This window comes from Lepidochelys kempii, chromosome 6 (genome assembly GCF_965140265.1).
Source record: "Lepidochelys kempii isolate rLepKem1 chromosome 6, rLepKem1.hap2, whole genome shotgun sequence".
Classification (NCBI taxonomy): domain Eukaryota; kingdom Metazoa; phylum Chordata; order Testudines; family Cheloniidae; genus Lepidochelys; species Lepidochelys kempii.
The window spans coordinates 14,472,061-14,497,834 of record NC_133261.1 but is presented as its reverse complement, the minus strand read 5'-3'; the positions used below and the strand labels follow the sequence as shown (position 1 = coordinate 14,497,834).

Sequence of the window (25,774 nt, the reverse complement as noted above, 5' to 3'; positions counted from 1 at the left end):
AGACAGTTCTGCAAAGCCACCAGGAGAGGGCTGGTGGACACAGGACACTGTCAACCACAGGAAAGGTAAGGAGAGTGCAGGACTGGTCACTGTGGGCACTAGCAAGGATGTGGGGGACTGGAACTCAGGAAATGCTCTCTGATGGAGGGACTGACCACGGCCCAATAGAGCCATTCAGAGAAGTGTATTTCTTGAAGGGAGAACAGGTATGGCACAAATAGCAGCATGGCAAACTTCCAGCACCAACATACCTCACCCAAGAGCCAGAGGGACACGGCACCTCTGCCAGGGGCCCAATACGCACCAGCTGTGATGGGGCTGCAACTAACCCTGAAACAACCCTCCCAGCTCTAGTCATCTCCTATTTGGTACTAATCAGCTGGCGGGGGTCCACTGCCTTTGATGAGGGCGGGGGTGGCACCATGCCCCACTTACCATTTGTACCAAGTCTTGCACACCCGCATACACTCGCAGAGCTCTCTGCGGCTGAGGTAGCGGAAGACGGACATCCACACCTCGCGCTGCATCCAGCTCTCCTCGCCGTCCTGCGCTCGGCCACCTCTGCCATTCAGCCGGGCCGCCCCGCCCTCCTCCATGCTTTCCTCTTCCTCCTCCTCATCTGCTGCCTCCTCCTCGTCTGCTGCCTCCTCCTCCCCAGCCCGCTGGGGCGTCCTGGCCGGGCAGTGGCGCACTACCACGCGGGGAGAGTGCCGCAGATTAGTGGAGGAGGCGGTGATGGCCTGCAGCTTGGGCACAATGGAAGTGCCGTGCAGATCTTTGGCGGGCCTCTGCAGTGTGACCGTGAGGTAGGAGCCATGCAGCTTGGCCTTCTCCACCTCTGACAGCTCCTTCTTGCCACTAGGGTTGTTCTCCTTCTCCCGCACCATAGTGCGCTCCGTGACCTGGAGCCGCAGCAGTTGCCGCCGCTTGAAGCGCTCATCCCGGCTCGCGCTGTGGTGGTCACTGGGACCAGCCCCCGGGGATGAGCGCGTCACCACACCCCGCGGTGATGCCGGGTCATGGATCAGCTGCAGCATGGAGGTGGGCGAGTGCGGTGGGGGTGTCAGGGGCTCCTCGCAGCTCCGCAGGGGTCGCAAGACTTTGGCCTGCACTGTGTCCTCGTCGCTCTCCTCCATCTTCCGCTTCTGCAAAGCGGCCAGAGAGGGGAGTTAACACCTCACCTATCAACAGTACAGGCCCAGACAGCACCCCCTGATGGCACAGCAGGCAAAACCCTACGGGAACACACCATCACTGTGCTGATACAGGGCCCCACTCACCTGGGCAAGACCACCTTTCTCTGGGCACTTTGAATAGTGGGGTCCGTGCCAGCAGTGCCCAGTATGTGGAGGAGGGACTAAGGAGAGCTTGCCCAACACTGTCCATATGGCAGGTCTGCTCTCCCAATACTGAGCTGTAGTAACCAGGGTAGGTAGTGCAGGGTGTTATAACATAAAGGGCAGAGGGGCTCAAGCCAACTGTCCAGGCTGCGGTCACCTTCTTTCCAGTAACCTCGCATCCAGGCCATGGCAAGTTCACCAGGCCTCACACACAACTGGTTTCCAGGGTGGGGCCAGTGGCCCCTTCACCATTTGCAAACCCACCTGGCACAGGGGACTCAGTCAAACTGTTGGGAGTCACACTGACAGGAGGGGCAGAGATTTGGAGGCTGTCTGGGAACAGCACCAGCTTTTAGGAGTTACATGATCAGCTCCTAAATCCACACCTGGCCATCTGAACAAGCATCCTGACTTTCAGGATGGCTAAGTACCCACTGAGATCCTTTTCCTAAGGGAGTGGTGGTGGAAGGATGAAGCCACAAGGCTTTGCAATGTCCTTGAGGCCAATGGGAAACTGCGCCCTTCCCACTGCTGAGCCCTGCACCCAGGCTGGCCACATTCATCTCCTCCCAAGTTGCAGGCCCACTCCCTGCAGGAGGGTCCCCCACCTTGCTTGCCTCTTCTGGGACACTGCTCTCTGAGGCAACAGGCACAGTCCTACGTATGAGCTGGTAACTGTAGTTCTGCTGCCTAGGCAGCGCTGCCAGCCTCCACTTGGCCAGCCGGCGCCGCACATAGTCTGCTCGCTGCTTGGTGGCAGGGTCTGGGCGCCAGTGCCCTTTGAGGAGTTGTTTCTTCTGCAGGATGCTGGAGTTTGCTTGTTGACAGGCTCTCTGTGAACGTCGTGGGGGGTGGACATGGAAGAGCTATGAAACAGCTCCACTGGAAGTTAGCAACATGCAGCTTCACCAGTGCCCACAAGCCACCTGGCCCCACCGAGGTGCCACAGCTCCACCAGTGCCCACCTGCCTGATGTGGCATTCACTGCCCTCAAGAGCATCAGTTCCTGTTGACCCAATGTGCCCATGCATATACGTGCACACATGCCTGGCTCCATGGCATGACGACCTCAACAGAACCTTCTCAATTCTTTCTGCAACTCAGCGTCCAGAGTGAGTAGCACCCCACAACCAGCTGGGCTCCCCCTTTCCCCACATACCTCCCCACCTGAGAAGAACCGAGTGAGGTGTACGTTTAGAGAGCAATCCAAGTGCTCCCATTCTCCCCACACTGGTGCTGTCCAGGCGAGTGGGTCTCCTCTTACCTGGCCCTTCTCCAACTCGTCACCCTGGTAGCACTTTGGACACTCCCAGCAATTGGGCAATTCATCATTCAGCAGCCCTTCCCCATCCATCTGTAGATGGGAGATATCAAGTGGTTAAGCACCATCCTTCAGCCACTCCCCTCCTTCCCCAAACACGAGTGTGGGCCCAGAACCCATGTCCCTGAGCCCACCTCACCTGCAGGCAGCCAGGGTGAACTATCTCGTTGCAGATGCAGCATTCCATGAGCTTTTTCTCAAAGTCCTGCGAATCCTCATTCTGATCCACCTCCCCGCAAAGCGCGCACGTAACCGAGTGAGGCAGCCTGGGCTACAAAGGAAGCCAAGAGTGAAACCAGGGAGACAGACACACCAGAGGAAGTGCCCTCAAGCTTGGGGGATGGCTAGTTAGTTCCAGGAGCTCCCTTGTGTTGACCCAAATTCTGCTCTGTCAAATTCAGATTTAGAGTGGAAGGCTCAAGCAAAATTCCCTGCCATCCTTGCCCACAAGTGGCCAGCCACGGCTCTCCCCCCAACGTAACTTGCCACAGAACTCACCGCTAAGCATTGCCGGAGGACGCAGGACTGCTTCATGCGACCAGGCCCCCCAAACTTCTTCATGTCCCTGCAGTAGTGGCACATGCCGCACTCGCCCTGCATGCAGGCCTTGCATTTACGGCACCGCACCCGCCTCCGTCGTGCTCCTGACACTATCGGAGACACTGTGGGCCTTACAGGTGCCGGGCGTGGGGCTGGCTTCATGGTGTGAGGCTTGGTGATGGGGATGGTGGGCAGGCGCACCTTCGGCCGGGCCTGGAGCTTTAGCTGGCAATAGACGCACAAAGGAGAGGTCAAAGATTGGGAGGTTCATGGCTCACAGCTTTCTGTCATATTCAAGCAGCAGGAGCATCTCAGCAAGCCCATGTCTCGCACCTTTCATTTGGATCTCAAAGGACGGCACAGACTCAGCCCAGTCAGCATTTTCCCCATTTTACAGAGCTGAGAACGAATGTATCCAAGGGAAGGCAGGATTAGATCCCTAGCCACTAGACTGCTACACCCCAGAGTCGGGTGCATACCATGAGCCAAGGAAGGGAAATGACTGTTTGCAGTGCTTATCTTCTTTCCCAACCCATGCCCCAACCTCTTCTTCCAGTCGAGTTAGAGCTGCAAATGGGCCCCTACATCTCACTATGACCTTAGACAGTGGCTCGCTTCCTTCCAGTCTTCCCCTGGTGAGACTTGCTTCCTCTGACCCAGGGCCAGTGGCTGGGAAAGTACACCAAATCTGAAACTGTTTATAACCAGCCCAGCTGCTAAGCACCTTTGCAACAGTCTTCTCACACAATTGCAGAAAATTCTCAAACTGCCAGGGCTTTATACCACTGGGAAGCTGGGATCCAAGCTCAGCCTGTTAGGGCTGGTCAGCAGTCTTTTGATTTAGCAAGACTTTTTGGTCCACGCCTGAATACTGACACGCTGCCTCTTGGAGCAGTACAATTCCCAAATTCTCCTGCTCATGGCGAGAGCAGCCAGAACAAGAGGAACAGACTGTCAACCCTCACAGAGCTATAGGGCATAAATTAATCCTCAGTTTTGGGGTAAGCTGCAGACCCACCTGGCCAAAAGGCCTCGGTGGGGGGCTTATTGTATCTCCCTTTCTCCAAGTCGAGAGGTAGGAAGGCAGAAAAACTACTTGGCCAACTGCCACCACAGTAATTTCTATCAGAGGGAGCCCATTATCCAGCATGCTCACTCCCTTTTGGGGAACAAATTCTGACTTATGGATGCACAGGCAATTTTTTTTTTTTTAAAGTATTTAGGTACCTAACTCCCATGTACCTTTTAAAATCTAGGCCTTACTGCTTATTCCTATATATTTGCCGAATAGGTTAGGCAGACATTTCAGCCTATGGGACCTTTCACTAAGTTTTTCCTGTGACTATTCACCACTAGTGGCAAGTGTTTGGACAAATAAATCACATGGCATCACTTCGGCTCCACGACTGGATGGCAAACTATGGATGGAACTGGTGGAGAGTGGTGACTCCCGTTTGCATGTGAATGACTGGTATTCAGACCAACACACTTAGATTCATGGATAGGATGTGAGGGCAGAGTCTGAGGCAGTCACTCTGGATCGCTAGCCAGTTGCCACCTCTGGGAAGCATTCCTTTGCAGGAAGGCAGGAGCATAGCAGGGACTGATCTCCATGAGAGCGGGGAAGCTGCCTGCTTCGCCCTGCTGTGGGCTTGTTAAGAGAGCAGACATTAGATAAAGGCCGTATCTGTGGGAGGACCACACTCTGCTCCAAGATAGCCACTTATGAAAAGTTCACTGGCTTAGAGGTGCTTGTCGGTGGGTGCCAACTCTTGTGCACAGAAGTGCACTTGGGCTTGTGTTTATCTTTCACTTCTGCACTTTGCATTTCACCTGAAGTGGGGAACATAACAGCACCACTTTCTTGAATCCTGCATCTCGCTGCCTTCTCCCATCCACATTCCTGCATTTAAGCAGCTCTGGGAAGGGCTGCTGGGAACATGACTCCCCTCCCCTATGGAGGGTCACTAGGCAGTTAGGTTCCAGGGCTCTGCTCTCCACTTCCACCACTGGAATCTCTCCTCAGAAGAAGCAATAGGGAGGTGAGAAGCCAGATGAAACCAAAACCGCCAGCAGTTGGCTGGGCCATGGTACAGCCCCGTCTCTTACCTTGTCTCTCTTGGGCCACTGGATGATAGGGACTCCTGTAAGTGCCAGTTTTGGGTCGCTGTTCGCGTGCTCTTCCAGCAGCAGCTATTGGAGAGTCAGGAAGAGAAAAGGAAGGAGACAAACAGCAGCACAGATACATAAGCAAGGGAACAAGAAACTGCTGCCAGCCTGGATCTGTCCAGATGCCAGGGAGAGAGCATTCCTTTCACATACTGCTGCAGTGGCTGGGGAAGAGTTGTCCTCCACTCCACCCCCAGCAGAGACACCTGTTCATCATTAGCAGAGCTGAGCTGAGCTACACAAGTGATAGTTATCTAGCCGTTTCAGCCCAGCAGTCCCTGGCAGACCATGCTGAGAGGAGTGTGCACTTGTGTGGGGACTAGTTCTTTTGTAGAGGAGCAGAAGCCCAGCCCCTTTTCCAGAGGAGCCGAGTTGCTTCCCTGTAATTTGAACGCTCTAAGCAGCAAACAGAGTGCAGGACAGCCAGCCCCTGCTCTGGTGTAGGAGGCAGTCATTCTCACAAGGAAACCACACAGCCCTGTGCTGGGTGCCAGGTAGCTAGAAGCGTCTTCTCATTCTGCCTTCCAGTTTGGATTTCACAGTAATGAACAGTTCCAAAAGGCGGCACGGCTTCGAGGCTTCTGGGAACGTTCCCAGGGCTGGCCCTCCTGCCTTTAACTCAAGGACATCCTACAGCCAGGTGTTAGCGACAAGCACCTGCATCCCCTGGAAGGCTCTTGGGCTACCAGTGCCAAGCCTGGCCTCTGCTCTCTACCCCACCCACCCACATTGCCGTTGCAGATGTGCTTTATTTACTTGGCTGTTGCTATGGCTACGTTTTCAGGAGCCTCCTGCTGGCACTCCCATGTGCCAGGCAAGTGCAGTGCTTCCTGCTGCCAGGAGGAAACAGGGCATGGGCTGGGCTCACATCCACCCCAGGGGATGCACGTCCCCCAAAGGGAGCCTCTGCTGGGGAAGGCTGCTTTCCAGTTACTCCCCGCCCTTCTAAGGCGGCTGTGGGCGCGGGCGGAAGTGGCTGCCTCCACTCCCAGAGCAGCATAGCATACTGTCCACAACCAGACTTTCCTCCCTCAGCCAGCCTTTACATGAGCACACACTGAAAGGAAAGGTCAGGGGCACTTAGACACACACACCTCAATGCCTATCAGAGCAGGGAGGGGAAAATGCACACCCCCCCTGCCCCAGGTACTCCAGGAGGTGGGTGGGCTGGCTGGCTGTTCAGGCAAGAACACCCTGCTCTGAGTGGGAGGGGGCACACCGTGATCCAACATCTAACCAAACAAGGCAGTATGGGGCAGGGAACCCTAAACGTGTCCCCTCTGTGCTCATCTCAGGACGGAGAACGCCAACTTCCAGCCTTGAAACACCCCGCCTCGAGGATCGCTAGCACAAGCGGAAAATACTCCCAGAGAGGGAACGGGCGACGGGATTTCCACCCCAGGACGCCCTCCCCCCAAAAAGGTGCAGGGACCCCACGTAAACAAGCCAACCCCAGTCAGAGAAGAGGGGAAAGCCCAAGCCCCAGCGGGGAGCTGTTTCGAGAGGGCAGATCTCATAGAAGGACGCCAATAGCATTGTTCTGCGGAAACGTGGACGGCAACCAAGTGCCCCCCCCCCCGGAGGTTCCCATCTAATCCCCCCAAGAAAGCTCTCCTCGCTGCCTGACCTTGCGTGCCACGTCCCTCTGGAGCTGCCGAGGCTGTGCGGAATGAAGTTTCCGAGCCCCTTTGTTTCGTTCCGTGCACTACGAGCTGCGGGGCTCTCCCTGGCTCCACTCCTTCCGATTTACAGTGTGTAAATCAGCAAACCCCCCGCTCTTCGGGAGACATGTTCCCAAGAGCCGCCCCCCGAACCCAGGCAGCTGCCCCAGCAGAAACTCGCTCCTTTCCAGACCCCGTCCGCAGCTTCCTGTGCCTGCAGACAATGCTGCTGCGTCACCCACATGCGGCTCCCAGCAATGCTTTGCAGCGGAAGATGGCAGAAGAGAAAGAGCCAGCGAGCGAGACAGCGCGCAGAGGACAGCTCCGTTCTGCTGCAGAGTCAGAGGAGGCTGGGACAAGCGGCTGGCGGCTCGCTGATTGGCAGACAGGGCTGCCCGAAGAGCCCCCCTCCCCTGTCCCCTCCCCTCACCACTGCAATCGGAGAACCCAGGGCCAGACCCCCGAGGGCTTCGGCAGTGTGGCTGACTTTAAAGAGCAACAGAAAAGCGTTAACCCCTTGTGTGCGCTGCGGCTGGCTTGCATTTGTCCTTGTCTTACACGCCCTGGCTAGCCCCTTCCCATTTTCTTAATCAGGCTGTTTTACGGGCTTCCTCTGAACGGACACCCAGGCCCTACACAGCATCTCATTGAGGGGCATGGGGGGACGATTATATTCCTATGAGAAAGGAGGTGGTCAGAGTCCATTGCAGACTACTGAACACAAACTGAGTCTGCAGGCATTGAACCTGGGAACCTGGGGATCTAAAACCATGAACCTCCACTACTTCAGCTAAGAGACCTCATCCGCTAACTTTTAGAGGCAGTTGCAGCCTCGAACCAATTTATATGTCCCCCTCTAGTGGCTACCTCAAAAAGCCATACTGGGTTTACCTGAGTTACACAAGGGGCTTGGCTACACGTACATTTTATAGCGCTCTAAGTTGCTGGCTCAGGGGTGTGAAAAATCCCCCCCCCGAGCGCAGCAAGTCTGAGTGTTTTAAAGCACAAGTGTAGACAGGCTCTGAGCTCATCCCCTCCTGGAGGTGGATTACCAGGAGCACTGGGAGAGCTCTCTCCCAGCGCTCGTGTGTGGTCACACTCGCACTTCGAAGTGCTGCTGTGGGAGCACTCCCGCGACAGCGCTTCGAAGTTTCCAGTGTAGCCATGCCCAAGATATCCCAGTGCACCCATCCCGTTCCCATCACTGGTGAATCTCAACATAATATATTGTGGGACAGCTTCAGTTAAAAATGGAGGATGTTATTAAAGTATGAAATATACAAGGAAAATGGTACTAATTAAGGTCTATTAAATTGTGTTATGCTGCCCCCAGTTTCATATATTATATACCACAGAACCTTCACTCTTGTAGAAGCTAGCAGGGAAAGCTTAAAGTCTGGCAGGTGAGCAGGGGACAGCTGAATTTTTTTTTGCACCCAAGAGGCATGAGGAGCAGTTTGAGAAGGATGTGGTAGGGATGCACAGATTAGCTGGATGTTTCTGCTAAAATAATCCAGTAGCTAACAAGGCTGTGGTTTGAACTGCCATCCATATGGGGCATCAGCATTAACACCATGGTGAACTGACCCTCTCAGGTCTACTGTTGCAGGCTGTCCACAGACTCAGGAAGACATCTCTGCACGGATAAAGGTTAGAAGCTTCGTATAATAAAAAGCTGAGATGCTAGATCACAATTCTCCAGAAGGCTGCAAATCATGGAGTACATTGGGTGTTTCACCAACCAATCACATGCACCTCCTGTGAAACATGCCCTGCATTCCTGTCCCTCAATGGGAAAGGTTACCTAATGAGACTGTATGAAGAAACGATTCTGACATATTCAATACATATGCCTTCTTACTCATCTTGTGCTGCAGGAAGCTACCGCCTCTCATCACACCCTGATATATCAAGGTTGAGAGTTTGGGTGGTTGTCTACTGCACTTTACAGGTGAATAGGGAAGGTTTAACCCTCCCTTTCACAGCAGGAGAGATGAGGAGTGGCTGCTTTTTCAGACCAAACACCTCTTTCAAGCTACAACCTTTGCAGATTTCATTGTAGGTTTCACTCTGCTCTGTGGCATGGGAACAACTTTCCATGTAGCCAGTGACCTCCCCTCTGCTGCAGAGGGTGCCTATTTTATGCTTCTGGGCAGTCTCCAGGACCGAGCAATGGCCAGCTCCCTCCAGCCATGGATCCTCTATGTCCTAAATTTTTCTCCAACCATGGCTATCCTTGCTCCAGTATGAAAAAGGGAGGATGTAATGACCAGAAGTCTAGTTTAGCAATTTTGAAAGATGTGGGCTTCAGCAACTGAAGTCCTCGCCACTTCTTGAACAGAGACAGGAGAGAGCAGCTCTAGACACTCAGAACCTAGAGGGAGAATAGTGAGGCAGGAACCTAAATGATCCTGATTTATTGCAGGGGGGAGAAGACTGGGGTACAGGAGAACTATCCTGCTTTGAATGAATGGTGACCACCCTTGCATGGCTGACAGATGGCTGACAGATGGAGTGGACTACAGGCCCCGCAGGCAAGGGGAGGCAGTAGCAGCCCATCATGCAATGAAGGAGGATTTAATTAGTGACTGCAGAGGTAACAGAAAATAGATTGGTGAAGAGACAGAGCAGTTCTGGGCAGCAGTCAGACTCTGCAATGAACGATTAGCTCAGCTACACACTAGCGGCAGCCAGACCAGAGAGGAGATCCTGGATATGGGAACTTCAGATTGTTCACCCTTCAGGGTAGGGAGTCTCTCTGTGTTTGTACTGCACCGAGCTTAATGGGGTTCCAATCCCAGTTGGGCCTCCGGGCACTACCAAAATATAAACATTTACTACTGCAATTACTAAGAGGTCCAGACTTGGGCTTATGAACCATCTAAGTCCAATGAGCAGGTAGTAGATCTAACAATTTCTCTGATGGCCCACTGAACAGCTACGCTACTAAGAAACCAGGTCCCCACTAAGACTTTGGGGAGCATTATATGTGGGAAGACGGAGGGACAAGGGTGATTGGAAAAAATGGGTGTGTGTGAAGTAGGTTTTAAGATCATAAAGCAGGTGGAGGGAGGGGAGGGAACCTCATTTATTATTGAGACCAGATGAGGCATAAACTAATGGCTGCCCTGTTAAAATCTCTCAATTGCCAGCTTAGGTTATGTACCTCAAGAGGAACCAGATATTAGCTATGCACCAGTAAGATGCCCAAGGCTTTGCATGATGGTCAGGAGGTAAGAGAGCTGCTGGATAAAGGGAGTTCTGAGAAGTTTGTTCTTTGCAAGAGATCTGGACCAAGCTACCATGCTCAGGTTGTATGTATGAGGACTGAGGGATCTATGCAGCTCCTGAAGTACACATCACTGTTTTATGATGCAAGTTAAAGTAGGAACACTCCCTTCCAATAGGGTATGAGGACAAGGTTTTCCAGTTCTCATAGGCCTTCTTAGTGAAACCATTACAGCTTGCATAGTGATTCAATCACAGGACAAGAAAGGAAAGACCTGGAATCACACCAGGAAAGACCTGGAATCACACCAAGAGGTTTGCTGAGGAGCCAGGAAAAGCTAATAAACAAAGCCTTGGAGAAAAGGGTAGAGCACAATGAGGCGAGGTTAAGAGAAAGATGAAGCTGGATGTGGTACAACCCTCTCAGTATTGATGTTCTACAGTCAGACCTCACTCTTCAGCCTCTATACTCCCAAGTGGTGCAGAAGTCAGGGGGATATCAGTGAAGGTATAAACTATGTCTCAGGATGGGACCACAGACAAGTATGTATCAGAGTGGCCCATAAAAGGAAGATGCCAGTAATCCCTAAAGCTTGTAGAGGAACGGTCCTAATGGTTTGACACAATTCCATAGGCAGGACCCCCTGCACCAACAAAAAGAAACCTAGGACAGGACAGCACTGAGATTTTATTGGCCTGATTTGTATCAACAAGTAGAGGAATGGATTCAAACCTGGCCTGAAATTCCAGAAAGTTGCCTTCACTAAGAAAAAAAGGTGATTACACATCTTGTGACATTTCCACTTGTAGGAGGTGCCACTTTCCTCACAAAATGAGGGAGGAAGCATGAGAGCGCAAGAGGAGAGGGTTCCTGCCTCATAGTTTGTACCTCATCCTGAGAAAGCAGGATGATCAGCAAGTGCCTATACACAAATGCAAGAAGCCTGGGAAACAAGCAGGGAGAACTGGAAGTCCTGGCACAGTCAAGGAATTATGATGTGGTTGGAATAACAGAGACTTGGTGGGATAACTCACATGATTGGAGTACTGTCATGGATGGATATAAATTGTTCAGGAAGAACAGGCAGGGCAGAAAAGGTGGGGGAGTTCCACCGTAAGTAAGAGTGCAGTATGACTGCTCAGAGCTCCGGTATGAAACTGCAGAAAAACCTGAGAGTCTCTGGATTAAAGTTTAGAAGTGTGAGCAACAAGGGTGATGACTGACTGGCTAAGCAGCAGGTCTTCAGAAAAGGACCTGGAGATTACAGTGGACTAGAATCTGGATATGAGTCAGCAGTGTGCCCTTGTTGTCAAGAAGCCATATGGCATATTGTGCTGTATAAGTAGGAGCATTGCCAACAGATCGAGGGAAGTGATTATTCCCATCTATTTGGCATTGGTGAGGCCACACCTGGAGTAGTGTGTCCAGTTTTGGTCCCCTCACTACAGAAGGGATGTGGGAAAAATTGGAGAGTCCAGCAGAAGGCAACAAAAATTATTAGGGGACTGGAACACATGACTTATGAGGAGAGGCTGAGGAAACTGGGATTGTTTAGTCTGCAGAAGAGAAGAATGAGGGGGGATTTGATAGCTGCTTTCAACTACCTGTGTCAAATATAAAGGGAAGGGTAAACACCTTTAAAATCCCTCCTGGCCAGAGGAAAAACCCTTTCACCCGTAAAAGGTTAAGAAGCTAGGATAACCTCACTGGCAGCTGACCAAAATGACCAATGAGGACACAAGGTACTTTCAAAGCTGGACGGGGGGGAGAAACAAAGGTTCTCCCTGTCTGTGTGATGTTTTTGCCAGGGACAGAACAGGAATGGAGTCTTAGAACTTAGTAAGTAATCTAGCTAGATATGTGTTAGATTCGGTTTTGTTTAAATGGCTGATAAGCTGTGCTGAATGGAATGTATATTCCTGTTTGTGTGTCTTTTTGTAACTTAAGGTTTTGCATAGAGGGATTTCTCTGTGTTTTGAATCTGATTATTCTGTAAGGTATTTACCATCCTGATTTTACAGAGGTGATTGTTTTACTTTTTCTTCAATTAAAATTCTTCTTCTAAGAACCTGATTGTTTTTTCATTGTTCTTAAGATCCAAGGATTTGGGTCTGTGTTCATCTATGCAAATTGGTGAGGATTTTTATCAAGCCTTCCCTAGGAAAGGGGGTGTAGGGTTTGGGGAGGATTTTTGGGGGAAAGAAGTTTCCAAGTGGGCTCTTTCCCTGTTATATATTTGTTAGACGCTAGGTGGTGGCAGCAATAAAGTCCAAGGGCAAAAGGTAAAATAGTTTGTACCTCGGGGAAGTTTTAACCTAAGCTGGTAAAAATAAGCTTGGGGGTTTTTCATGCAGGTCCCCACATCTGTACCCTAGAGTTCAGAGTGGGGAAGGAACCTTGGCAACCTGAAAGGGGGTTCCAAAGAGGATGGATCTAGACTGTTCTCAGTGGTACCAGATGACAGAACAAGGAGTAATTGTCTCAAGTTGCAGTGGGGGAGGTTTAGGTTGGATATTAGGAAAAAAAACTTTCACAAGGAGGGTGGTGAAGCACTGGAATGAGTTCCCTAGGGAGGTGATGGAATCTCCATCCTTAGAGGTTTTTAAGGCCCAGCTTGACAAAGCCTTGGCTGGGATGATTTAGTTGGTGCTGGTCCTGCTTTGAGCAGCGGGTTGGACTAGATGACCTCCTGAGGTCCCTTCCAACCCTGATATTCTATGATTCTATGAAATGCGTTCATTGGTTGACAGCCCTAGAGAAAGGTTTAAAAAGATGCAGTGGGAACCTGTAAATGCTACATAGGCAGTTTGGGATAGGTGACTGCTCATGTGCAAATACCTCAGGTATCTACAGCTTTTACTTTGTTCTATTCTGTCTGACAGATGTGAGGACTGCTACACATTCTTAAAGAAACCTGGGAACTGTAGCTAAGCCTGGAAAGTAAAGCAAGTCAAGACCTTCAGGTGAGAGACGGACTCTTCCAAATGAGCAAGCTGGCACAAGAACATTTTAAGGAAGCCCCCACTTCCAGCGTAATGAGGAAGCAAAACCTACTAATACCAGGACAAAAGGTTTTATTTATTAGTGTTGCAACCAGGGCTGGCCTTACCATGAAGCGAACTCAGGTGGCTGCCTCAGGTGCCAGACTGGGCGGGGGTAGGGGACGGGGGGCGGCTCCACTAGGACCCAGAGCGTAGAAAATTGTGTCTGCTGCTGGTGCATGTGTATTCTTTCTGCTCTAGATGCACAGAGATGGAGCACTGCTGTGCTGGAGGAAGGAGGGCACAAGAGACATAACAGGCAGGCAGGCGAAAAGGTGAGAGGGAACAGAAAGTAGCAGGAGCTGCAGGGAGAGAGAGGAGGAGGAGGAGCCTCTTATGTACCTCTCTAGCACCCCAAGGAGCCTGGACTGATTAACACCACCTTCTCAAGGACCTTCCGGTTTCACGCTGCTTCCCTGAACCCACTTAAGGAGAACAGGCAGTCAACTGAAGTAGTACGAGCCGGGTAGGCCCTTAAAACACTGATATCTTTCCTCACTCAGGCCCTGCTACCAGCTTGCTTTATTTGTTCCCTTCAATTGAGTGTTGAGAGCCACTATAGCTGGCACAGAACAGCAGTCATGAGTGAAAGAAGAAAACATCCCTCTGGGACAGCATTCGAAAAAAAAGCAAAAGGAAGCTTTTCTATCTAAGCAGGAAGGAGCTCTCCTGAGATACATAAACACAAATGTTCACGGTGAGCCTTCCGGCCCCAGTGAGGATGTGAGTAGTGAGGAGATGCCTGATCTTCCAGATAGAGTGCAGGTGACCTGGCAGCTATTGCAGCATCCATATCTCCATCTCAAGTGGATGCAACCATTCACATTCCTGAAGAAAAGCACATATCAGAGAAGAGTGTGGTGGAGGCGCAAGAAACAGCTGCTGCTGAGTTTAGCTCCTTAAGCCTAGATGATCCAGGACCGTGGACCCACTTGAGCAGTAGCCTGAGGGACTTCCTTGTACTGCATGGGCCACAGCAAGTGAGAAACTTCATGTTCCCCAAAGACAATGAAAATAGAAGTTTTTATCCCAACATATTACTGGCATGAAATCCCCAATGGTGACAAAGTGGAGGGGCCATGGCTTATGTACTCAAAACCCCAGAATGCTGCATACTGTTATTGTTACAAACTCTTCCAGTCTAATGTTCCAGCCACATTGGGTTCTACAGGAACACAGGATTGGAAAAATCTGGCTAGAAATCTGGCATGCCATGAGAAGGCAGCAAATCACCAGAGAGCATTCCATAGGTGGAAAGAGCTTGAGATGAGACTAAGGTTAAAGGCCACCACAGATGATCAGCATCAAGAGAAGATTGCATCAGCGTCTCTTTACTGGCAAAATGCTCTGAAAAGGCTCATTGCCATTGTGAGAATGCTTGCTATCAAAAACCTAACACTGTGTGGCACTTCAGTTCAGCTGTATGTGTCAAACAATGGAAACTTCCTTAAAATTGTGGAGCTGATGGCCGAGTTTGATGCTGTACTCCCGGAGCATCTAAGAAGAGTCACCACCCAAGAAATGTACACACACCACTACCTTGGAAAAACAATTCAAAATGAGACCATACAGTTACTGGCAACAAAAATCAAACAGAAGATTGTGGCAGATCTGAAGATGGCAAAATATTACTGTTATTCTGGACTGCATACCTGACATCAGCCATACGGAACAAATTACTTTAATGGTGCGTTTTGTAACAGAACCCAGTGAAAATGTCCCTGCAGTGGTGACTGTCAGAGAGCATTCTCTAGAATTTATAGACATTGATACTACAGGAGCTGGTATGACAAATGTGCTTCTTAAAAAGCTGGAAGATACGGGAATTGCGATAGCTGACATGAGAAGTCATGGCTACGATAATGGTGCCAACATGAGAGGAAAGAACATAGGAGTGCAGACGCAGATCCAAGAGTTAAACCCTTGAGCATTTTTTGTCCCATGCAGTTCTCATTCATTGAACTTGGTGGTCAGTGGGGCTTCTATTGAGGCTGCTGAATTTTTTAAATGTAATTCAAAGCATATATGTATTTTCCTCTGAATCAACTCATCGATGGCAAATTTTGAAGCAACATCTGGGAACATCCTCTCTGATACTGAAACCACTGAGTGCCACATGATGGGAAATGTTAGGATATAGATATTCAGGCCTGTCTGTAAAGGCCTATACTCTAAGAATTTAGGTGTATTCTTATCACTTAGATAGTTATAGAGGTACGAGAGAATCAAAATCACTGACTGTATAAGGCCTTTTCTCACTGTGACAGTCTGAGGCCCTTTTCTTAGGCTAAGGCCTTTGGCTAAGCAGCAGAGGCAGCCATAAGCTGGGAAGCAAGCGGTCACATCCTTACTTTCCCAACTAGTCACACTGAAATAAGGCAATCTGGAGCTGTTAGAAAGGTGATCTGATCTATCAACTCCAGAGAAAGGGAAGCGCCTAGAAAATGTAAAAGGAAACTTCATTTGATAGCATCCTGTCTCACAAGAACTCACTAATCAATAGCTGGGATGTGAAATCCTCACTTCTGTATTGTTTTGTCATTATAGTTCCCACTTTCCTATTGCTTATTTGCATGGTCTCTGTCTGGTTCTGTGATTGTTTCTATCTGCTGTATAATTAATTTTGCTGGGTGTAAACTAATTAAGGTGATGGGGATATAATTGGCTAAATAATCATGTTACAATATGTGAGGATTGATTAGTTAAATTTCAGTAAAATGATTGGTTAAGGTATAGCTAAGCAGAACTCAAGTTTTACTATACAGTCTGCAGTCAATCAGGAAGAGTGTGTGTGGGGGGGAATGGGAACAGGGAATGGGGTTAGGGAAATTGGAATCATGTTTTGCTAAGGGGGGGGGAAATGGGAACAGGGACACAGCTAAGGCTCTGTGGTGTCAGAGCTAGGAAGGTGGACACTAAGGAAGGAAACTAGAATCATGCTTGCTGGAAGTTCACCCCAAAGAACATCCAATTGTTTGCACCTTTGGACTTTGGGTATTGTTGCTCTCTCTTCATGTGAGAAGGACCAGGGAAGTAAGTGGGTGAAGGAATAAGCCCCTAACAGGAAAGTCGAGTGGAGGCAATAAAGCCTATCAAACACCAAATTGGGAAGGTAGATGATGCCATAGTTGCCATTATGGAGGCTAATGCTATGACAGGAACTGTTTGTGGGAGAACAGTGGCAGAGGGAAATGGAATCACCAGAAACATACATAACTTCAAATTTCTGTGTGGCTTCGTGTTGTGGCACGACATACTGTTTGAAATAAATGTCATAAGCAAGAGACTCCAAGGTGTTGACCTTGATATATCTGGAGCAATGGAACAACTGGACAAAGCAAAGTCATATCTACAGTCTTACCGGTCAGATGAGGGATTTCAAAACATTCTGAAGAGTGCACAGAAGTTGGCAGAGGAACTTCACACTGAAGCTATTTTCCCCACCCATTCAAGAATACAGGAGTCACCGAAGAAGACTACATTTTGATTATGAGGTATGGGATAATCCTATAAGAGACCCCAAACAACAATTCAAAGTTGAATTCTTTAACCAGGTGCTAGATTGTGCAATACAGTCAGTTGAAGAACGTTTCATGTAGCTCAAGGAACACAGCAGTATATTTGGGATGTTGTATGATATTTCAAAACTCCTCACTATACCTGAAGACGACCTACACCAGCAATGCAGGGCACTAGAGACCGTGTTGACACATGAGGACATGTGCGATATTGATGCGAGTGATTTGGGTGATGAACTGAAAGCCCTTTCAAGATACATTTCAGCAGGATCAACTCCAAAGAATATTCTGAAATATATGTGCACAAATAAGATGAACACCCTCTTTCTAAATGCTTTTGTTGCTCTGCGCATACTTCTAACACTTCCTGTAACAATTGCCAGTGGAGAACACAGCTTCTCCAAGCTGAAGTTAATAAAAACACATCTACGCTCCACAATGACACAGGAGAGGCTGGTCGGCCTTGCAACCATCTCAATAGAGCATGAGCTGGCCCAGACTATGGACCTTCAGGAAGCAGTTCAATCTTTACAACCAAGGCGGAACGGAAAGCACCACTTTGATTATTCAAACAGATAAAAATGCCAGTGTTTACTATGCAGACAAGAAAAGTTAACTTTCAAACGCCTGAAAGCAAATGTAAGCATTACTTAAAATTTTTGAACAAGGCATTTTAAGTTATTAGTTCTCCTTTATTGGGGTAGGTAGCAGAGCAGTACCATGAGAGGAGTAGAACAGGAAGAAGGCAGAATTGAGACCTTTCAAAGTTTTGGCCCAAGCGATGGGACATGGGGGCATCATTTGAGCTCCCCGCCTCAGGTGCCAAAATGTTGTGGGCTGCCCCTAGTTGCAACAGAGTAAGTTACTTGCAGGGTGGGAAGAACAATATGCAAGTTTGAAGAAAGCAAGGCTGTTATCAGGCAGCTATCCCAGGCAAATGCCAAGTGTGGTGAGAACAGATCTTAACTTTTTGTGAGCAGAGCAATGAGCCAGACAAGGGTGGAGGATGGAGAAGATGTAAGATCTAGACAGGCTAGGGTTACACCAGGAAGAACCTCATTTGAAACACATCTCATAGAACAAAGAACTGCAAGGGAAGACTAAGCACTACTAGCAGAAAGACCAGTCAGAACAACATATCACCACTGTAAGACTCCACTCAGATAAAGCAATAGTATCACTGTATTTCTGAAAAGATGGCTGCAGTTCTGCAGGAAGAAATACAAACCATGCTGAATATGGGAGTTACTGAACCAACCAATAGCGAACAGGTAAGACTCACAGTACTGGTACCAGAGAAATGGGAAGGTATTCAGGGGTATTCAGGCCCCTTAATGAATGAGGGAGGCAACCTAGTGACAGAGGATGTGGAAAAAGCTAATGTACACAATGCTTTTTTTGCCTCTGTCTTCACTAACAAGGTCAGCTCCCAGACTGCTGCGCTGGGCATCACAACATGGGGAATAGATGGTCAGCCCTCTGTGGAGAAAGAGGTGGTTAGGGACTATTTAGAAAAGCTGGACGTGCACAAGTCCATGGGGCCGGACGAGTTGCATCTGAGAGTGCTAAAGGAAATGGCGGCTGTGATTGCAGAGCTATTGGCCATTATCTTTGAAAACTCGTGGCGAACGGGGGAAGTCCCGGACGACTGGAAAAAGGCTAATGTAGTGCCAATCTTTAAAAAAGGGAAGGAGGATCCTGGGAACTACAAGCCAGTCAGCCTCACCTCAGTCCCCGGAAAAATCATGGAGCAGGTCCTCAAAGAATCAATCCTGAAGCACTTACATGAGAGGAAAGTGATCAGGAACAGTCAGCATGGATTCACCAAGGGAAGGTCATGCCTGACTAATCTAATCGCCTTCTATGATGAGATTACTGGTTCTGTGGATGAAGGGAAAGCAGTGGATGTATTGTATCTTGACTTTAGCAAAGCTTTTGACACGGTCTCCCACAGTATTCTTGTCAGCAAGTTAAAGTAGTATGGGCTGGATGAATGCACTATAAGGTGGGTAGAAAGTTGGCTAGATTGTCAGGCTCAATGGGTAGTGATCAATGGCTCCATGTCTAGTTGGCAGCCGGTGTCAAGTGGAGTTCCCCAGGGGTCCGTCCTGGGGCCGGTTTTGTTCAATATCTTCATAAATGATCTGGAGGATGGTGTGGATTGCACTCTCAGCAAATTTGCGGATGATACTAAACTGGGAGGAATGGTAGATACGCTGGAGGGCAGGGATAGGATACAGAGGGACCTAGACAAATTGGAGGATTTTTTAAAGTTTTTAAGGTCAGGCTTGACAAAGCCCTGGCTGGGATGATTTAATTGGGGATGGGTCCTGCTTTTGAGCAAGGGGTTGGACTAGATGACCTCCTGAGGTCCCTTCCAACCCTGATATTCTATGATTCTATCATGGAGGAAAAAACAGCTCAGATGAATATTGTTAAATCAAAATAACAAACTAATAAACTTTAAAGTCAGCTTTCCCTTAGATGCACTTAAAATCTACAAGGTAAATCATCTTTTAATCTTAAACGAGTAAATTTTTACCAAAAGCTTGAGACGTGAATAAAGTTAAAGGGACCATTTTTAACAAATTATAATTAAATCTTTTGATCAATTTGGTAGAATCCTCAACATTAAATCTTCACTCTCAGATTATGTGCTGAGAACTTGGACGAGATACGCTCCATTCTTTATGGAAAACAAAGCGGTTTTACCTTATGTAGCAAAATTGAACCAAACCTTAACTTTGGAGCTGCTGTCAATGCCTCCATAATTCAATACATGGCATAAAGGATGAATGAGACTTGGATAACTGTGTTTAATATGCAAATATTGGAATCATAGAATCATAGAATATCAGGGTTGGAAGGGACCTCAGGAGGTCATCTAGTCCAACCCCCTGCTCAAAAGCAGGGCCCATCCCCAATTAAATCATCCCAGCCAGGGCTTTGTCAAGCCTGACCTTAAAAACTTCTAGGGAAGGAGATTCCACCACCTCCCTAGGCAACGCATTCCAGTGTTTCACCACCCTCCTAGTGAAAAAGTTTTTCCTAATATCCAACCTAAACCTCCCCCACTGCAACTTGAGACCATTACTCCTTGTCCTGTCCTCTTCTGCCACTGAGAATAGTCTAGAACCATCCTCTCTGGAACCACCTCTCAGGTAGTTGAAAGCAGCTATCAAATCCCCCCTCATTCTTCTCTTCCGCAGATTAAACAATCCCAGTTCCCTCAGCCTCTCCTCATAAGTCATGTGTTCCAGTCCCCTAATCATTTTTGTTGCCCTCCGCTGGACTCTTTCCAATTTATCCACATCCTTCTTGTAGTGTGGGGCCCAAAACTGGACACAGTACTCCAGATGAGGCCTCACCAATGTTGAACAGAGGGGGACGATCACGTCCCTCGATCTGCTCGCTATGCCCCTACTTATACATCCCAAAATGCCATTGGCCTTCTTGGCAACAAGGGCACACTGCTGACTCATATCCAGCTTCTCGTCCACTATCACCCCTAGGTCCTTTTCCGCAGAACTGCTGCCTAGCCATTCGGTCCCTAGTCTGTAGCTGTGCATTGGGTTCTTCCATCCTAAGTGGAGGACCCTGCACTTATCCTTATTGAACCTCATCAGATTTCTTTTGGCCCAATCCTCCAATTTGTCTAGGTCCCTCTGTATCCTATCCCTGCCCTCCAGAGTATCTACCACTCCTCCCAGTTTAGTATCATCCGCAAATTTGCTGAGGGTGCAATCCACACCATCCTCCAGATCATTTATGAAGATATTGAACAAAACCGGCCCCAGGACCGACCCCTGGGGCACTCCACTTGACACCGGCTGCCAACTAGACATGGAGCCATTGATCACTACCCGTTGAGCCCGACAATCTAGCCAACTTTCTACCCACCTTATAGTGCATTCATCCAGCCCATACTACTTTAACTTGCTGACAAGAATACTGTGGGAGACCGTGTCAAAAGCTTTGCTAAAGTCAAGATACAATACATCCACTGCTTTCCCTTCATCCACAGAACCAGTAATCTCATCATAGAAGGCGATTAGATTAGTCAGGCATGACCTTCCCTTGGTGAATCCATGCTGACTGTTCCTGATCACTTTCCTCTCATGTAAGTGCTTCAGGATTGATTCTTTGAGGACCTGCTCCATGATTTTTCCGGGGACTGAGGTGAGGCTGACTGGCCTGTAGTTCCCAGGATCCTCCTTCTTCCCTTTTTTAAAAATTGGCACTACATTAGCCTTTTTCCAGTCATCCGGGACTTCCCCCGTTCGCCACAAGTTTTCAAAGATAATGGCCAATGGCTCTGCAATCACAGCCGCCAATTCCTTTAGCACTCTCGGATGCAACTCGTCCGGCCCCATGGACTTGTGCACGTCCAGCTTTTCTAAATAGTCCCTAACCACCTCTTTCTCCACAGAGGGCTGGCCATCTATTCCCCGTGTTGTGATGCCCAGCACAGCAGTCTGGGAGCTGACCTTGTTAGTAAAGACAGAGGCAAAAAAAGCATGATGTTTGTTGATTAATATTTTTGATGACAAGTAGTTGCTCCAGAATCAAAGCTTTCATTTGAACAAGTTTCTAACCCTCGTGGCTGTGGAGAAAAAGTCTTGAAATGATGGAGTGAGTTTATATGCGCATTTCAAAGAGGTTCTTTCACAAGAGGTAGGAACTCTGTGGAACTTCACAATTGGTTCAGGAGTTCTATTGAATGTTCTGGCCAGTCAATACTCCTTTTCACCTGCAGTCCTTTCTGTTGATCTGCAAGGCATGATTGACCAGGTTGTTTTGTGGATTTAAAAACCTAGAAAAGTGGCCAAGAAGTTCCTATATTCCTTCTGGAGCGTCCATTAACTGACATTTAGAATGTGCCTGGTATGCCATGTAATTCACAAGATGCAACATCAACTGGTGCAATCTGTGATAGGATCTAAAGGCAGCACTCCTGATATTCAGATGGTAAGGATACACAGCAAATCCCTTATTCAGGTCAAGAGTGCAGACACACTGCTTTCACAATTCTTATATCACACAACACTATACTATGTATCGGTTAAGGTTGCTACAACATAAATGACAAAGCCACAAAAGCAAAATAAAGTTAAACCATCCAACGGTACACTCTTCTATGCAGACACCTCTCCACTAGCTAACTACCATAAACCACAGCCTTGGCTCACCTCCCCAAACTGGAAGGACCATGTTTTTTCTAAATTTAGTACAGAAGGAATGGGTGGGAATCATACTTGTGCTGATGGTGGGAGTATGGGCAAAGCTTGGCTAGAAGGCTGACAGTGCTACCTGTGGAGAGGTAAGGCTAAGTTTGTGTCTCTATCTGCTTCAGAAGGGACAGAGAGCATAACATAGGAGTGGACAATGAGGAAGGGTGGGACAGAAACCCAGCCTTCTAACCTTCGTTTTAGGATTCAAAGCTGATATTTTCAGAAAAGGGTGGGCTGGAATTCCCTTCTTCTTTCAGTAATGCAAGGGTAAGAGACCTGGCTCATGGTGACCATCTTCATAGGCCTACCTATTGCACAGCATGGTGGGATACAGGGTGAAAAGGAGAAACATGCATATAATAACCCACCTAGCGAAACCTGCAAGAGATCATATATCCTGGGCAAACAACCAAACAAAAATACAACCAAGTCCATCTGTAATGGGCAGTGAGGAACGGAGGAGATTGTTCTGATGACCACTAAGGAGGATTAAGGCTAGTATGGAGAATACATTGTGCCATGAACAATCTTGCAGTGTCACCTGAAAATGAACCAAATGGGTCCTAAGATGATTTTCAGAACTCGTGTCCATGACGGCACCAGAAAATACTGCCTTGGTATTAGTTAGTTAGTCTATGCTAACTATGTTAGTTAGTCATAGTTAGTCACACTGGCATCTCTACACCCCTAAAGGAATCAAAATTAGGTTGGGTTCAGTTTTCCCCTTTGGGCCTAGATCCCCTCTAAACATCATTTGGTAGATTGAATACCTGCATTTTATCTTTGAAATATGAGTAAAAACCATCAGTCCCCATTGGAAAAGGGGGGCACCAAGTTAGAGGTAGCACATTTAGAACTAAATGAGCCTTTGGGGGATATAGCACACTTTTGGGGCACCTCTCCCAGAAAGTCACCAAGACGGAGTGGACTCAGTAATGGAAGATGTAGTTTTATAACCATTGATAAGTATGTGCCAGCTTAGATCACGTAGCCAGACCTCATGGTTTCAGGCACAAGCTCATCAGCTGCAGGAGGAATTCCTCCCTGAGCCTCTCTTGCACTGCCCCCAGCAAGCCAGGAGCATCCTGGCATTCCTTGCTTTTGTATACGGACAATGGCAGGCAGGGATATGGGACTCTGTGAAGCAGAGGTTCTCAGCTTCTACATACCTTAACGTCAGCAATGAGGGCGTCCTCATCCTCTATGCCCGTGGGGACACATTTCTTGTGCAGAGGCAGCGACTCCAGCTTGTCCACCAGGCAGCGTAGACCTTCCAGTTCAAACTGGGTCAGATGCACCTTCCTGTACTTGAAAGGACTGCTGCCATGGGGATCCCAGGCCTGACCATTGTGGGAGCCCCGGCTGGAGTCAGAGGAGTCCATAGACAGAGTTCTCTTGAGGCCTGGCAGGCTCCTGCAGCCTCTGCTTAGATCATCATAGTCTAGGTTGGCACCGTTAGCTACAGGGCTTGTGAGAATTGATCGTCTGGTGACTGGGCGCCTGGGGTCCCTCCCTGCTGCATCGTCCTCTTCATCCATGTTCCCCGGCTCCAAGCAGCTCAACTCCATATCTGCCATGAGGGTGAGGGGAAAGATTAGAGAGAGAGAGAGAGAGAATGAGAGGAGCAGAATAGCAGGCCTGCCAAGCGGACTGCTTACAGGAGATTGAGGGTTTTCAGGCTAATCATCTGAAGGAGACAGGAAGGCATCTCCCTCAACCACCAGAGAGAACGGCATGTAAAGCCAGGAAAACAAGCAGCTGGACAGAGCAAGACACTGAATGGATACACCAGTGGGGCTGATCTAGAGTGACCACTGTGCAGGAGTGACAGAAGAGTAGCCTGATTTCCAATGAGTGCCAAATGTAAAGCACCCCTCCCCACCAAGGCTGAGAGAGGAGAAGGGCTGTGGATGCTGCTGCTCCTATAGCTGTCCCATTAACACCACCTCTGTTCATTATTTCACCACACTCCACTGCTGGGGGAAGCTGATCAAATGGATATGGAGCCACACTGTAGAAGAACAGGAGTTTGAGAGCAGCAGGCTGCCCTGAACTGACCATCTTAAGCTACTAAAGAAAATGTTCTGAAATTTGCAGGGGAAAGAGGAGTCACAGGGCTTTGCCTTTGCTGGAGCCCTTTGGGTAGAAGTTCTAGCCCTGGAAATGCTACAGGTGTGATGAGAGGGCATCCTGCAAATGATTTTCGGATCCCTTTTGAGAGCAAGGTCTCATACATCACCCTCTATTGGATTCCTGGCTCCTGCTATGTTGCAAGAGGCCCCTGCAACCCTCAATATAAAAACCCACAGACACAGCAACTTAATCTAGCACACGAGGTTCTAGGCCACAGGAAACATTTTCCCCATCATCAGCTGGAGCCGGCCCATGAACATAGCAGCAGGGACTGCATCGCCCCTTCGCCATTCACTAGAGGCTGCACATCACTAACTGGGCATGTACAGGGGGACAACTTGGGCTAGATTATCTGCAGCCCTTTCGAGCAGAGATGGCTAGCCTAGCACTTCATGGGGGTAAAGGAAAGCTCCAGGACAAACTGCAGCTTTTGACTCATTGATCCTGTTTGCCCTCTCCCTGCGGATTCCCTTAAACATGACTAACAGGAAAGACAGGAAGTGTGAAATTTAAGGAAGTGAACCTCCTGAATGCCCCCCTGCCCTGCTGTATTGGCAGTGAGGGAACTGGAAGAAACTCCTTCAGTATGACAAGGAGGAGATGGGGGCCAAGCAGTTGCTCTTACCCATGCTGAGCGATTCCTTCTGGAAGTCCTTGGTCAGGTGGGAGTGACTGGTGATGCAGTAAACATAGCGTTCCAGCACATACCAACACATCTCATAGTAGAAGGGGTAGCGAAACTTATTTGGGACCTGTCATGGGGTGAAAGAGGCAAGACAGAGCCAAGGGAAGAGATCAGCTACACTCAAAAGGAAAGCACAGTGACAACACTCCAAGCATAGCTATCTTGGTCCCAGAGTGAGCCTCTTGTGAGGGTTGGGAATTGCAGGTACATGGAACAGCATATACAGGGAGTGCTTTCAGCATCCTGACATTTTATCTCACTGCAGGAAACTGCCCACAGGCAGTGCAGGCATACCTCACTCCCAGGCCATTAACATTTTATTCTTGTTTAGGGTCACAGATCTGTGCTACATTTAACATCAAACAAATCCTCCCCCATTGTTGCAGAGATAGTAGCAAGACAAGCACGCTACACAACACCTTAGCTGCGAGTACCACACTTTGACCTCAAGCTAAAATCTAACGTGTTCTGAAGGATGCTTAAGAGAAGGGAAGGCTATTGCCAATAAGAGTCTGCGTAGTGCTTTTGCAGCTTCATGTTAGGAGCTGTGTGCTACACTTGGCAAGTCCTGAACTCAGTTCACAGCAGTTAACTGGTGGGGATGCATCAGCCTGCAGATCCAAGCACTCTCACTCAAGGTCACAAGAGGCCTTTGGCCACAATAACCCTCTCTGCTGGTCAAAACTTAGCATAAGACTCCAAAGCAGCAGAGGAAGGAAAATGAAAATGCAGAAGCACCACATTTGGGCGACTCCAGTGACAAGTAATCTTCCTTTTCCTACAAAGGAGGGCTTGGAGAGCCCCACTCAGATTCACTGTACCCAATTCCCTTCTCCCCCTGGTTCTCCCCAACCTGGAGCTGGATTAGAACCAGTGCCCTAGAAGTTAATACCCCATATCCCATCC

General features: G+C 48.8%; 1 protein-coding gene across 5 annotated transcripts in view; it reads right to left on the bottom strand.

Moving 5' to 3' along the window:
- KDM2A (lysine demethylase 2A) overlaps positions 1 to 25,774 on the bottom strand; it is an 83,838-nt gene that overhangs the window by 6,217 nt on the left and 51,847 nt on the right. For 3 of the 5 annotated variants that reach the window (XM_073346824.1, XM_073346825.1, XM_073346826.1), the window contains 7 exons: positions 24,809 to 24,935; positions 23,220 to 23,620; positions 5,311 to 5,394; positions 3,160 to 3,426; positions 2,801 to 2,932; positions 2,605 to 2,694; positions 436 to 1,145 (listed from right to left, as the gene is read on the bottom strand). In XM_073346824.1, coding sequence (XP_073202925.1) covers positions 436 to 1,145; positions 2,605 to 2,694; positions 2,801 to 2,932; positions 3,160 to 3,426; positions 5,311 to 5,394; positions 23,220 to 23,620; positions 24,809 to 24,935 — 1,811 coding nt within the window. Of the gene's footprint in view, positions 1 to 435; positions 1,146 to 2,604; positions 2,695 to 2,800; positions 2,933 to 3,159; positions 3,427 to 5,310; positions 5,395 to 6,997; positions 7,389 to 23,219; positions 23,621 to 24,808; positions 24,936 to 25,774 lie in introns of those variants that run through there. The other 2 variants (XM_073346827.1, XM_073346828.1) reach the window with 2 other exon arrangements.